Raw genomic sequence first — 15,850 nt, forward strand, 5'->3', positions numbered from 1 at the left:
TTTGACCATTCTCTTATTCCTCACATAAGTGTAAAATGCCTTTGTGTTCTCCCTAATCTGTTCTGCCAAGCCTTTCTCATGCCCTCTCCTGGCTCTCCTCAGACCATTTTTAAGCTCCTTCCTCGCCTGCCTGTAATCCTCTAGAGCTGAGCTTGACCCTCGCTACCTCCACCTTTTGTAAGCTACCTTCTTCCTTTTGACGAGAAGCTCCACCGTTCTCGTCATCCAAAGTTCCTTTATCTTACCCCTTCTTGCCTGTCTCAGAGGGACATATTTATTCATCACTTGCAACAACTTTTCCTTAAACAGTCTCCACATTTCTATAATGCCTTTACCATGGAACAATTGCTCCCAATCCATGCTTCCTAATTCATGTCTAATCGTATCATAGTTCCCTCTTCCCCAATTAAATATCCTCCCATTTTGCCTAATCCTCTCCTTCTCCATAGCTGTGTTGAATGTGAGGCAGTTATGGTCACTATCACCAAAATGCTCACCCACCAAAAGATCTGATACCTGCCCCGGCTCATTTCCGAGCACTAAGTCAAGAATGGCCTCTCCCCTCGTCGGCCTGTCAACGTACTGAGTTAGGAAACCCTCCTGAACACACCTTACAAAAACAGCTCCATTCAAATCTTCTGCTCGAAGGAGGTTTGAATCAAGTTTGATTTGATTTGATTCAAGTTTGATTATCGATAATGAACGGTGTGGGGTTTGGTTATCGATATTGAACGGTGTGGGGTTTGATTACCGATACTGAATGGGGTTTGATTATCGATACTGAACAGTGCGGGGTTTGGTTATCAATACTAAATTGGGTTTGATTATCGATACTGAATGGTGTGGGGTTCGATTATCAATACTGAATGGGGTTTGATTATCGATACTGAACGGTGTGGGGTTCGGTTATCAATACTGAATGGGTTTCATTATCGATACTGAATCGTGTGGGGTTTGATTATCAATACTGAATGGAGTTTGATTATCGATACTGAACAGTGTGGGGTTTGGTTATGAATACTGAATGGGGTTTGATTATCGATACTGAATGGCGTGGGGTTCGGTTATCAATACTGAATGGGTTTGATTATCAACAGTGAACGGTGTAGGGTTTGGTTATCGATGCTGAATAGTGTGGTGTTTAATTATCGATACTGAATTATTGACACCATGCAAATAAATTATTTTCTCTGGCCCTTCCCATTAGTCATGGAAGTGAATTCCAGTAATGACATTACTTACCCTGGACTTGTCCAGCTGTTCCTCTTGGACGTCTCTGCCCACATGCTTGGTTTGGGCTGAATGGTCTCTTCCTGTGTTTCTTGCTCTGTAATTTAATTGGAAACAATTGATGTTTCACGCTGGGTTGAATCAGGAAGTGTAAAAACCCTTTTTCTGGAATGCCGGACCTTTATCTTTCATTGTTAGTAAACCATTAACCTTTGTGTGCTGTTTCTGTGACGATATTGCAGTGTAAGGCTGGGCAGTCACTGACATTAAGTTGTCATTCACTGTTCCCTCCAGTGGGTGAAGAGGGAACTTCTGCAGGAGCAGATGTTACTCTGCACTCTTTAAATCACTAAGGAACTGGACAGTGCTCAAGAGGACAAGGGTAAGAGATTGAGCACCAGTGAAGAAAGAAAGAGTGAGTGAGACAGCAAAGGAGGAAGAAAAGAGCGAGGCAAAGAGAATGTGACGTATTACTTTCATGATCATGGCCAGAAATAAATCGAGTCAGAAAGCTCTCATTCTCACTGCACGATTTCTTATTTGAACCTCTGACAGTACTTGTGACAGCAGAGTCACAGTGTCAACATATTAACATGCTGTATATTTATGAGCGCCGCATTTGGTTTCATGACCTTTGACAGGTTGTCCCAATTTTCTGACCCATTTTTTTCACAAGGAAATGGGATCCTGTTTGAAGCCAGTAACCAGTGATTGGAAGACTTGCATATAAGGCCATTAGATGCAGGGACAGAATTAGGCCATTCAGCCCATTGAGTCTACTCCACCCTTCTTGACTGATCTGATAATCCACTTTCCTGCTTTTTTCCTATAACCTTTGATTCCCCTTACTTAAAAACCTGTCTACCTCAGCCTTGAATATGCTTAATGACCAAGCCTTGATTACCTTCTGCAGTAAAGAATTCCATAGATTTACTCCTCTCTGAGGGAGGAAATTCCTCCTCATATTTGTTGGAACTGTGTGACACCTTACTTTGAGGTTATGTCCCTCTGGTCCCACAAGGGGCAATAATCTTTCTGCATCTACCCTGTCAGGTGTCCTAAGAATCTTGAGTGTTTCAATAAAGTCTCCTCTTATTTGTCTATATTCCAGCAAGTACAGTTCCAACCTACCCAACCTCTCATAAGACAGTCCCTCCATACCCTGGATCCGACAAGTGAACCTTCCCTATCATTAGATCATTCCTTCGATTCATGAACAAGGACTCCCAATCCCTCTGTGTTTTCTGCAGGTTTTCTCCATTAAAAAACATTTTTAATTCCTCAGTTCTTCCTGCTAAAGTGCACAGTCTCACATCTCCCCACCTTATGTTCCATCTGCCAAGATTTTGCCCACCATCTTAACTTGTCTGTATCCCATGCTTAGTGTCATCTTCACCGCTTGCTTTTCCACCTACTTTTGAGTCATCTGAAAACATCGCCAATGTACATTCTCTTTTCTCATCAAATCATTAATATATACTGTAAGTAATGGTGGCCCCAGCACGAGGCACATCCCAAATTAAAAGTAACCATCCTAGGGAACTTGCAAGCATCTCATAACATCTGTCACACTTGCAGTTGATATTGTCAGTAGCAGTACTGAACGAGCACCTTACTGTCTGATGAAACTTTCAAATCCCAACATGACTAACAACAGGTTATCCGACTGATGTCATGTTGATATTTGTGAAACTTGCTCTCCATAAATTGGCTGGTGCATTTCCTATATTGGGTGTGGTTATTTAATTCCCAATGACTTGGATTGGGAGGTTTTGAATGACAAATTCCTTCTTGAAAGAGAGATGTTTGAACTCAGCAGGATGAGAAACGACTAATAAAACCCTTGCACTTACGTTCGCATACATCTGAAGATGAAGAATGCACTCAGTCCAACACTCAAAGTGATTCCAGCTCCAAACAATCCTGCTTTCCATTCACCGAAAGCTTGACCTGGAAGAATGAACCAGTGACTGAGCAGTTTTACAAGGGTGCTCAGGTGCACCTTTCATCATTCTGACCTTACCTGTGAGTCCCTCTGATCAAGTCGAATTGGACAATGACAGGCTGAGGAACAACTTGATTATTGGAGATGCCAGTAGAAAGCGCAAGTGTGTGTGTGTATTTGGTGAGGGTTTCTGTGAATGTCTGCCTATTGCGTATTTCTCTGTAACTGCATATTTCTCTCTATGTGTTATGTATCGTGTTTGTTTGAGAGCGTGTTTCTTTGTACGTGTCTGTGTATTGTCTGTTTATGCGCCTCTTTTTCTCTGTGCGTTTCTCTGTGTCACCGGAAGTGACTTCACCACAGGAAATGACATCACTACAGAAAATGACATCACCAACCCAAAGAAACCCAAACATATAAACAGAAAGCAGGAATTATCAGCAGTGCTTCACCTGAGGCCCACTGAACATGTTACCTAGTAGGGTGACGAAATGTCTGGAAATGACCCTTGCAGCTCAGCAAGCAAACCTACATCCAGTGTATCACATGTTCTTCTCTGTGTGAGTGTGCTTCCATGTATTGCTTGTTTGAGTATGTCTCTTACTCTGTGTTTGACAGCATGTTGTGTGCATCTCCCAAAACATTCTACTTTCTTCAGTTCCTGCCTAATATTGTTGTAGTTAATCTTCCCCGAATTTATAAAGCGTACAGAATTTTGATCCCAAAATGCTCCCTTACTGAACCTTCGAATACCTAGCCAGACTCATTCCCCAGTACCAGATCTAATATTGCCCCTTCCCTAGCTGACTACTTACATATTACTTCAAGAAACCTCCCTGGACAAACCGAACAAATCCACCACCCAACCCCATCCCTTAACCCCATCTATGCCTCTCGAGTGCCAGTCCCACTACTTGAGTCCCAGTCATTATAGGGAAAGTTAAAGTTATCCACTACATAACCCTGCTGTTTTTACATTTTTCCATAATCTGTTCACATAACTGTACCTCTATCTCCCTCTGGCTGTTGGGAGACTCAAAATCATAGAATCCCTACAGTGTGGAAACAGGCCCTTCGGCCCAACAAATCCACACCGGCCCTCTGAAGCGTAACCCACCCTGGCCCATTTCCCTCCACCTATTATTCTATACTTACCCCTGACTATTGCACCCAACACACCCATCCCCAAACACCACAGGGAATCCAGCATGGCCAATCCACCCAGTCTGCACATACCCGGACCGTGGGAGGAAACTGGAGCAACTGGATTTGTTGTACAATCCCATCGAAGAAAGGACTCTATAGGAAAGATACAGAGGCTTTGGAGAGGGTGCAAAGAAGGTTTACCAGGATGCTACCTGGACTGGAGAGCTTGTCTTATGAAGAGAGGTTGACTAAGCTTGGATTTTTCTTTCTGGTGAGAAGGAGGAAGAGAGGAGACCTGATCGAGGTATACAGGTAATGAGAGGCATGGATAGAGTCAATAGCCAGAGACTTTTCCCCAGGGCAGGATTGACTAGGACGAGAGGTCATAGTTTTAAGATATTAGGAGGAAGGTATAGAAGAAACGTCAGAGGTAAGTTATTTACGCAGAGAGTTGTGAATGCATGGAATGTGTTGCTCGCTGTGGTGGTGGAAGCAGGGTCATTAGGGATATTTAAGTGCCTGCTGGACAGGCACATGGAGAGCAGTGAGTTGAGGGGTGCGTAGGTAAGGTTATTTGATTTTACATTAGGATTAATCTTCGGCACAACATCGTAGGCAGAAGGGCCGGTTCTGTGCTGTATTTTTCTATGTTCTATGAAGAGATTGCATTCTTTCTATTCCTGAGTTCTACCCATATGGCATCACTGGATGAGCCCTCCAAGTCATTCTCTCTCCTGAATCAGCAATTCCCCCATCTCCTCTACACAGTCTTCTATTTTGACTGAACCACCTCAATCATGGAATACTGAGTTGCCAGTCATGTATCCGTAATAGCTACAACATCATAGTTATATATACTGATCCAAATTCTAAGTTCATCCACCTTACCTGTCATGCTGTTCGCATTAAAACAAATGCACTTCAGACAGACAGCCCTGCCAAGTTCAGTAACCTCTCTCCAGTAACAGGGGACTGTTCTTCCCCTTAGCCTTACTGGCTTTAGTCTCTAACTCCTCAAGTCATTTCATGTGCTGACCTACAGCTCTGCTCTCTATCCCCTGCCACACTAGTTTAAACCCTCCCGAGTGGCACTAATAAACCTCCCTGCCAGGATATTGGTGTCCATCCAGTTTAGATGCAACCCGCTCTCATTATTGAGGTCCCACATGCCCTTGAAGACAATCCAATGATCTACATAGCTGAAACCTTCCCTCCACCATAAGCTCTTTAGTCACGCATTCAATTGTACCATCTACCTATTCCTGATCTCCTGGCACAGGGAGTAATCCCAAGTCCTGCTTTACAGGATTTTCCCTTTGCAGGACATTTGTCACGCTTCATGCCTACGTTGTAGGTACCAATGTATACCACAACCTCTGGCTGCTTACCTTCCCTTTTGAGAATATCCCATGCCCACTCAGAGACTCCCTTAATCCTGACACCAGGAAGGCAATAAACAGTCCTGGAGTCTCTTTCGCAGCCATCAAGGTGTACATCTGACTATAAAGTCCCATATTACAGCTACTCTCCTGCACTTTGACCCTCCCTGCTGAACAACAAAGAGGTACCATTGCTCTGGCTACTGCTTTCACTATCCCCTGATAGGCAATACCCCCACCTCACAGTATCCAATGTAGTATACTTGTTAGAGAGTGGGTTAGCTACAGGGGAATCCTGCACTGTCTGCTTGTTCCTTCTAGCAGTCACCCATCCATCTGCCTGAAGCTTGGGTGTGACCATGTCTCTAAAGCTCCTCTCTATGACACTTTCCACTTCCTGCATGCTCCTAGGTGTGTCCAACTGCCACTCCAACTTATCCATGAGGTCTGACAGAGCTGCAATTGGACACACTTCCTGCAGATGTTGTCATCAGAGACGTTCCAACTGTCTCTAAATTCCCACAATTTTCAGCAGACACATACTACCCCGCTGACTGTCCATTTTTACCCTGTAGCAACTATTTACTTAAAATTAAAGAACAAAGAAAATTTACAGCCCAGGAACAGGCCCTTCGGCCCTCCAAACCTGTGCCGATCCAAATCCACTGTCTAAACCTATCGCCCAATTCCTAAGGATCTGTATCCCTCTGCTCCCCACCTACTCATGCATCTGTCCAGACGCATCTTAAATGAACTTACCATGCCTGCCTCAATTACCCCTGCTGGCAACGCGTTTCAGCCACCTACCACCCTCTGTGTAAAGTACTTGCTGAGTGTATCCCCCTTAAACCTTTCACCTCTCATCTTGAAAGTGTGACCTCACGTTATTGAATCTCTCACCCTGGGAAAAAGCTTGTCTCTATCCACCCTATCTATACCCTTCATGATTTTGTAAACCTCAATCAGGTCTCCCCTCAATCTCCTTTTTTCTAATGAAAACAAACCTAACCTACTCAACCTCTCTTCATAGCTAGCCTCTTCCATACCCGGCAACATCCACGTAAACCTTCTCTGCACCCTCTCCAAAGCGTCCACATCCTTTTGGTAATGTGGCGACCAGAACTGTACACAGTACTCTACATGCGGCCAAACCAATGTCTTGTACAATTTGAACATGACCTGCCAGCTCTTATACTCAATATCCCGATAAATGTCTATTAAATTTTATTTAAAGCTAACAAGATAGTTCCTTGTGAATATTCTTTCCTCATCAATAGTATGTTTGTCAAAGCATATGACTTTTTTTTATAATCCCAATTGATTAATGGCATATTTGGGATTTTTGAAGGATATTGTTTAAATTGTATATCAGAAATCCTGTACTTTCCCTGTTTCTGATAGACTTAAGTGGATTACAATAAGTAGAGTTATTTTCTGTAAATGATGAAACCTGATATAAATTACCTTTCTCCATCAGTTAGGCAAATTTGTCATTTTGCTGATCTTGTTGCAATTTTATACAGTTATTCATTTTGTGACAGCTTGTAGAATGGTAGGACATGATTATCAATGTATACTTCCAAGTGAAATTATGATACAGTAATGTGTGTGTTTTTTCAGTGTGTGCTTGTGAGTGTGTGTAATTGTGTGCATGAATGTGTGTGTCTGTGTGTTTCTGAGTGTAGGCACGTAACTGCTGGTGACTCCTCAATCAGGCAAACCCACATCGGTTATTGACACAATTACAGCCAAAGTGCCTTTGCGAAACCCACAATTCTTACAGATGCCAATTTGTTGATCATTAAACAGTTGTTGAAGTCTGTGTACACTCACGATCCACTGTGATGGTTATGGAGCCCTCCACTGCTCCATGTTCATTCTCTGCCACACACTGATAATCTCGAGTCGCCCTGTACGTAATGTGAGGAATCTCCAACCACAGCTCATTGTTGGAACTTGTTCTGTTCATTATCACATGAAGATGTCTCCATGTCAAGTTAGAAGCTGGGAAACTCTCCACAGAGCAGATTATCATTGTAGAATTCCTATTAGGTGAATTGATCAATGAATCTTCAATCACACGAAGGAAAGTAATTGTGAGATTCCGTGGTGAGTCTAAAACCAAATTAAGATCAGTTAACACACATTGTCTGTGAAGCACTTTGAGAGACCATGGGATAATGAAAGGTGCAATGTGAATGAAAGTGCATTCACCACCAATCACATAACCAAAGGTAGTTCATTTTAGTAGAATCGGAGTGGCATGTTGTTGAAGGGTCAGCACTAAAGGAGTGCCACACTCTCGGAGGGTCAGTGCTGAGGGAGCGCCACACGGTCGGAGGGTCAGTGCTAAGGGGGTGCCGCACTGTCGGAGGGTCAGTGCTGAAAATGTGCCGTACTGACGATAATGATATATTCCGTCCAAGATATGAAACTGATTCTGTCTGCTCTACTTATCGATGTTCCCATAGCAATATTGAATGGCTATTTCTCGCTGGACAATTTAAAGAATAAAAAAAAATCCTGCTGTCACCACAGTGTGAGATCCTGCTGTGCACAACATAAATAATGAAGGATGTGCATACTTACATTGCACTGTCAGTACGAAGGGCTGCTCTGATGAAACAGTTGGATAACTCACTCTGCAGGTGAGAGTTTGTCCCTGGTGTCTGGGTGATGGGATCAGGCTCAGAACAGAAGTATAGGTCAGAGTGACACCATGCTGAGTTACAGTGTTTGAGACTGATCCAGGTACGGCAGTGGGAGTGTCCCAGGCTAAGACAGGAGCTGTTCCATTGCACGTTGTGTTGAAGGTGCAACTTAAGTTCATACGCTTCCCAGCGATAATTTCCTCAGGGAATATCGTGGGTTTATCTTTGAAATCTAACACATAGAGAATGGATCCTTTAGATGTATATAATGTGAAGCAACAGCTCAAATATAAATCACAGACCTACATAGGAAAGCATGTTTACAAGGACAATATCAGAGCTGAGAAATTATAATGATCAGGGAGCAATTTCTGATTAGTGTGGAATTTGTGTTTCTGAGCTGCTTCTGGATTACACTGAAGTCGGGTTGAATCTGAGTTCCCTACTTGGGCAAAACTAGCTCTTATTCAAAAGTCACTTTAAAAAGTAGACTAAATCCTGAACAAGACAGCAAAAAGACAATTTGAATGTATTTCTAAGCCAGCACATAGAACATGAACAGATTTTTCTTTCTCATCACAGGAATAAAAATATGCTGGAGAAAATTAAAGTTCTGGCGTTACCTGTGGGAAGAAAGCAAGGTTAAAGTTTCGGGTTTGGTGACTCTTCGTCAGGACAATTTTTTTATTCTTCAGGGGTCTGCTTGCGGGAACCTGCTGCACAGACTCGCTTCTAAATGGTGACCATTCTGCAAGGTTCATCAGCTTGACATCTCTGGGAACACTCTGAGCTTAAAAACACTTTAAGTATGTCAGTCTTTCCTTTGACTGTGCAAGATCTTTAAACAGGATCAGGGAGATGGTTGGGAATGGACAACCTGATAGCACCGATGGGCACAGTCAACATATTTAATCACTGACATTGAAGTCAGCGTAAGAGGTTGCTCTGTGACTGAACTGGAAGTTATCACCAAGTTATTGAGATCAGCCACTGTGTCATAATAAACTCTGTATTCATCAGTAAATGTTGCAGTTTGTGTTAATTCCACTTGAATGCTGGATGTGAATAGTTGTGTCATTATAACACAGTTCTTACCAGAAACGTGAAGCTGAGTGACAGGACGGTAGCTGTAACTGTTCGCATTGTCAAATTCTACTCTGAAATAATAGGATCCTGCATCTTCCCGTGTGATGTTGTTCATAATCAGGGAACAGTCTCCGTCTTTCAAGTCACCAGACAGCTGGGTCCGATGGCGGAACCGTGCCAACTCACGACTGTGATCCTTGGAGTGAAAAACAGTTGGCAGTGTTCTCTGATCCTCATTATTAAACCAAATTCCGACTCGCGATTGGTTTGCCAGATGTGAAGGGTAACTGTAGCGGCATGGAATCTGTGCACAGGAACCTTCCTGTGCCACCACCTCACCTGGAGTATTGGCTTTCCATTCTTGTGCCAGTCCAGCTGGGCAGAGAAATAACACTATTTAGCAACAGTATTAACAGAGATTCCAAATCTAATTGTAAAGGAATTTCCTGGATCCTCATTGCCTGAGCGATCTTTTCGGATGCTCAGTGTCAAAGTGATATCAATGTACCCGCACTGGAAAAGGGATCTCTTTGGATCCTCATTGTCTGAGGAATCATCTCTGATCCAGACTCCACATTGTTGTATTGCTGATTCCAATGCAACATTGGAGGCCAACTCAGAGAGTCATAGAGATGTACAGCACCGAAACAGACCCTTCGGTCCAACCCGTCTATGCCGACCAGATATCCCAACCCAATCTAGTCCCACCTGCCAGCACCCGGCCCATATCCCTCCAAACCCTTCCTATTCATATGTCCATCCAGATGCCTTTTCAATGTTGCAATTGTACCAGCCTCCACCACTTCCTCTGGCAGCTCATTCCATACACGTACCACCCTCTGTGTGAAAAAGTTGCCCCTTCAGTCTCTTTTATATCTTTCCCCTCTCACCCTAAACCTATGCCCTCTAGTTGTGGACTCCCCGACCCCAGGGAAAAGACGTTGTCTATTTATCCTATCCATGCCCCTCATAATTTTGTAAACCTCTATAAGGTTACCCCTCAGCCTCCGACACTCCAGGGAAAACAGCCCCAGCCTGTTCAGCCTCTCCCTATAGCTCAAATCCTCCAACCCTGGCAACATCTTTGTAAATCTTTTCTGAACTCTTTCAAGTTTCACAACATCTTTCCGATAGGAAAGAGAACAGAATTGCACACAATATTCCAACAGTGGCCTAACCAATGTCCTGTACAGCCACAACATGACTCCCAACTCCTGTACTCAATATTCTGACCATTAAAGGAAAGCATACCAAATGCTGCCTTCACTATCCTATCATCCCCAAGTTCAGCACTGACCCTCCTCCAGCAGACACTATGAAACAGTCAAGCAAAAAGCCTCTAGCATGAGTTTTGCACATGTCAGAGGATACCCATCGTTGTTGGGTGCACAACTTTCACAGATGGTCTCACTGCCTTTTTATTAAAATTGAATAGGAACCAACATTAGAACGTGTCCTTCTATAAATGTGCTGAATTCAACAGGAGAGGCAAAGAGGGCCTGCTGACAGATTGCATGAGCAATTTGGAGCAAGACCATAATTTCTAAACTTGGGCAGAACACCAAATTTAGTGGCTGGAAGGTGGCACAACAACAGGAAGACATTAGTTAACTTGTGGAATGGACAAATCATTAATACATGCAGTCCAATGTGATCAATGCGAGGCTGGACATCTTGACTAGTTGATATGATTTTCTCCCTCACCTCCCTCAGCATTCTGGTATTGATCTCCTCAGGACCTGGGGGACTTCATGCTTTTTTAAGCAAGAGAACAGAAGGCTGAAAGGTGACCTCCTTGAGATTGTTGAGATACTGAAAGGTTTGGATTGTGTGGAGAGAACATAACACGAGGCTGTCACTGTGAGGCAGTGGTGAAAAAATCCAACTAAAAATGGCAAGAGGAACCCTTCAGCAAATAGAATGCGGCGGCACGGTGGCTCAGTGCCAAGGATCCGGGTTCGATCCCAGCCCTGGGCGACTGTCTGTGTGGAGTTTGCACATTCTCCCCGTGTCTGCGTGGGTTTCCTTCAGGTGCTCCAATTTCTTCCCACAATCCAAACATGTGCAGGTCAGGTGAATTGGCCATGCTAAATTGTCCCATAGTGCCCAGGGATATGCAGGTTAGGGTGGATTGGCCATGCTAAATTGTCCCATAGTGTCCAGGGATGTGCAGGTTAGGGTGGATTGGCCATGCTAAATTGTCCCATCATGTCCAGGGATGCGTAGGTTAGGGTGGATTGGCCATGCTAAAATGTCCCATAGTGCCCAGGGATGCGTAGGTTAGGGTGGATTGGCCATGCTAAATTGTCCCATAGTGTCCAGGGATGCGTAGGCTAGGGTGGATTGGCTATGCTAAATTGTCCCATAGGGCCCAGGGAGGTGCAGGTTAGGATGGATTGGCCATACTAAATTGTCCCATAGTGCCCAGGGATGTGCAGGTTAGGGTGGATTGGCCATACTAAATTGTCCCATCGTGTCCAGGGATGCGTAGATTAGGGTGGATGGGCCGTGCTAAATTGTCCCATAGTGCCCAGAGTTGTGCAGGTTAGGGTGGATTGGCCATGTTAAATTGTCCCATAGTGCCCAGAGTTGTGCAGGTTAGGGTGGATTGGCCATGTTAAATTGTCCCATAGTGCCCAGGGATGTGCAGGTTAAGGTGGATTGGCCATGCTAAATTGTCCCATAGTGTCCAGGGGTGTGCAGGTTAGGATGGATTGGCCCATAAATTGTCCCATAGTGCCCAGGTGGTAATAAACAATAGGTTCAGGAGTAGGCCATTCTGCCCTTCAGGCCTGCATCCCATAGTGCCCTGGGATGTGCAGGTTAGGGTGGATTGGCCATGCTAAATTGTCCCATCGTGTCCAGGGGATAATAGACAATAGGTGCAGGAGTAGGCCATTCTGCCCTTCGGGCCTGCATCCCATAGTGCCCAGGGATGTGCAGGTTAGGGTGGATTGGCCATGCTAAATTGTCCCATAGTGCCAAGGGATGTGCAGGTTTGGGCGGATTGGCCGTGCTAAATTGCCCCATAGTACCCAGGGATGTGTAAGTGACGTGCATTAGTCAGGGGTAAATGCAGGATAATGAGTCTGGGTGGGATACTCTTTGGAAGGGGCAGTGTGGACTTGTTGGACAGAAGGGCCTGTTTCCACAATGTCGGGATTCTAATTCTAATTCTAAAAGAGTTAGGATGTGGCCATGTGTCCAAGCAGTGACGGCCACGGCTCATGCTGTTGGGAGAAGTGCTGCATCAGGCACAGAGGACATGAGAGAATCTCACAGATCCAGCAAGAGACATGGAGACGAAAAGGGGGGCTACCTTTCGAGTTCGGTATGACTCTTCCTCAGATCTAGGAGGAGCACAGGGCTTTTACATGCAGTGTGAGGAATAGCCCAAGTGAGCAGTCTGCAGGGCAGTGATGGAAAAGAGCCGGTGGGGGTGGGTGGGGTGGGGGGTGGAGGCCGAGGGGCTCTATTTGGAGCGACCTTTCAAAGAGTTCACACTAGGAGATAGTGAGAGTCGATAAAGCTTGTAGCTGGAAAAGCACAGCAGGTCAGGCAGCGCCGAGGAGCAGGAGAGTCAACATTTTGGGCAGGACATTTCATCAGGACTGAGGAGGGGGAAGGGGGCTGATAATTAAAAGGTGGGGGGGAGCAGCTGAGGGGAAAGGTAGGAGGTGATTGTGATCGGTCGATGGGAAGGGTGGAGCAGATAGGTGGGAAGGAAGATGGTCAGATCAAGAGAGTGGTGCCGAGTCAGAGGGTTGGATCTGGGATGGGGTGGGGAGATTTGGAAACTGGTGAATTCTATGTTGAGGCCATGTGGTTGCAGGGTCCCAAGGCGGGAGTTGAGGTGTCCTTCCCCCTGCTGTTTGTGGGTGGCCTTGCTTAAGCAGTGGAGGAAGCCCAGAAAGGGCATGTCATCAGGGGGGTGGAAAGGGGATTGAAATGGCTGGCCACCAGAAAGTGGGGTTGGTTGGTGCGTACGCACCAGAGATGTTTCCTAAACCGTTCCACAAGTTTGCTCTCGGTCTCTCCAAATCAGAGGAGACCACGTCGAGAGCAACGGATGCAGTAAATGAGGTCGAAGGATATGCAAGTAAATCTCTACTGAATTTGCAATGGTCCTTTGGGGGCCTTGGACGGAGGTGAAAGGGGAGGGGTGGGCACAGTTTTCTGGCAGCAAGGGAAGGTACTGGCTGTGGAGAAGGGGTTGATGGGGAACGTGGACCTAACAAAGGAGTCGTGGAGGGAACGTCCTAATGGAACGCAGATAGGGGTGGGCAGGGAGATGTATTTTTGGTAGTGGGGTCTGACTGTAGGTGGTGAAAATGCTGGAGTATGGTGCGCTGGATTTGGAGATTAGTAAGGTGGATTGGGATTTGATCCTTGATGTGGTTGAGGGTGTAGGAACCAAGAGTGGAGATGTGGGAAATGGAGGAGATGCGATTGAGGGCTTTGTTGATCGTGGGGGAGGGGAAATTATGACCCTTGAAGAAGGAGGACATCTGGGATATCCTGGAGTGAAATCGCTCTCCTTGGGAGCAGATATGGTGGAAGCAGAGGAATTGGGAGTAATGGATCGTGTTTTTACTGGAAGGGAGATGGGGAGTAAGTGTAGTCAAGGTAGCAGTGGGAGTCCGTGGGTTTGAAGTAGATTTCCAGTTTGCCAGAGACAAAGATAGAAAGGTCCAGGAAGGGGTAGGAGGTGTCAGAGATGGTCCAGAAGAATTGGAGGTCAGGGTGGAAGGTTTTGGTGATATTGATGAACTGTTCAAGCTCCTCATGAGAGCACAAGGCAGCACCCAATACAGTTATCAACGTAGCAGAGGGAAAGTTGGGCGATGGTGTAGCTGTGGTAGAGGGACTGTTCCACATGCCCTGTGAAGAGGCAGGGGGAAAGGTGGGAACCACGTGGGAACCCACAACCAACATTCTGGTTTGTAGGAACTGAGAGGATTCAAAGGAGAATTTGTTGAGGGTGAGGAGCAATTCTGCTGGTCTAATGAGAGTGTCGTTGGAGGCAGACTGTTTGGGTCCCTTCCTGTAAAAACACGATCCATTACTCCCAATTCCTCCGCTTCCACCATATCTGTTCCCAAGGTGAGCGATTTCACTCCAGGATATCCCAGATGTCCTCCTTCTTCAAGGGTCATAATTTCCCCTCCCCCATGATCAACAAAGCCCTCAATCGCATCTCCTCCATTTCCCACATCTCCACTCTTGGTTCCTGATGAAGGGCTTTTGCCCAAAACGTCGATTTCGAAGCTCCTTGGATGCTGCCTGAACTGCTGTGCTCTTCCAGCACCACTGATCCAGAATCTGGTTTCCAGCATCTGCAGTCATTGTTTTTACCAATTTGAGATAAGCAGAGATGAATTCAATAGGGCAGGAGCAGGCAGAGACAACCAGTCGACTGGGGCAGTCAGGTTTGTGAATTTTGGGTAAAAGATAGAACCGGGCAATGTGGGGTTGGAGAACAATGAGGTTGGAGGTTGTGGATAGGAGATTGCCTGAGGTGATGAGGTGGGGGTTGGTGTCAGAGACAATGGCTTGGTGATGAGAGGTGGGCTCATGGTCAATGGGGCAGTAGGAGGAGGTTTCAGCGAGTTGATATCTGGCCTCAGCAATGTAGAGGTCAGTGTGCCGTCCAACCACCGTTGTCCTCTGGTTTGCTGGTGAGGTTGGGGTTGGAGCAGAGGGAGTGGACAGTCAGGAGGTTGGAATGGGTGGAGAGGTTGATTTCGCAATGGCAGTCGGAGATGCAGAGGCCGAGGGAGGGTGAGAGCCCAGTACAGGGTGTCAAAGCAGATGGAGTTTGTTGGAGGCAGGAGAAGGGGTCTTCAGAGAGTGGGTTGGAGTCACGATCGAAAAGGTAGGCATGGAGGCAGAGGAAAAAGAGGTGAGTACCGTGGAATTCATTGACATGGGGGTGTAGTGGAATGAAGGTGATTCCTTAGCTGAGGACTGATGGTTCGTCAGTACTGAAATAGTTCCTTCTGTGGTTTTCTCTTTCATAGAGGTGAATCAGGGGTACACAACCTGAACTCTCTGAGTCTTCTAAAGGACGCAACAATATGGTCATGGGAACGTATCACTGAAACGAGCACATACCCCTTCAGATGTGACACCTGTCCCTAAAGTTTAGGGAGGGAATCCTGGAGGTCAGGGCTATCAGACGGCCAGAGATGGACCCTATGGCTGAGGGATAAGAATCGGGGATTGGAGGGGGTTACAGAGATAGGGAGGGTGTACAGGGATTGGAGGAGGTTACAGAGATAGGGATGGATGCAGGGATTGGAGGGGGTTACAGAGATATGGAGGAGATACAGGGATTGGAGAAGGTTACAGAGATAGGGAGAGGGTACAGGGATTGGAGGGGGTTACAGAGATAGTGAGGGGGTACAGGGATT

The 15,850-nt window shown here is 45.7% G+C and overlaps 1 protein-coding gene across 1 annotated transcript in view; it reads right to left on the minus strand.

Annotated features, from left to right (window-relative positions):
• LOC122544263 (sialic acid-binding Ig-like lectin 13) overlaps positions 1–15,850 on the minus strand; it is a 25,330-nt gene that overhangs the window by 5,827 nt on the left and 3,653 nt on the right. The window contains exons 3-7 of the mRNA XM_043683340.1: positions 9,447–9,812; positions 8,290–8,583; positions 7,534–7,815; positions 3,084–3,180; positions 1,243–1,327 (exon numbers count right to left, since the gene is read on the minus strand). Of these exons, the coding sequence (XP_043539275.1) occupies positions 1,243–1,327; positions 3,084–3,180; positions 7,534–7,815; positions 8,290–8,583; positions 9,447–9,812 (1,124 nt within the window). The remainder of the gene's footprint in view (positions 1–1,242; positions 1,328–3,083; positions 3,181–7,533; positions 7,816–8,289; positions 8,584–9,446; positions 9,813–15,850) is intronic.

Source organism: Chiloscyllium plagiosum, chromosome 47 (assembly GCF_004010195.1).
Source record: "Chiloscyllium plagiosum isolate BGI_BamShark_2017 chromosome 47, ASM401019v2, whole genome shotgun sequence".
NCBI classification, from domain to species: Eukaryota; Metazoa; Chordata; class Chondrichthyes; order Orectolobiformes; family Hemiscylliidae; genus Chiloscyllium; species Chiloscyllium plagiosum.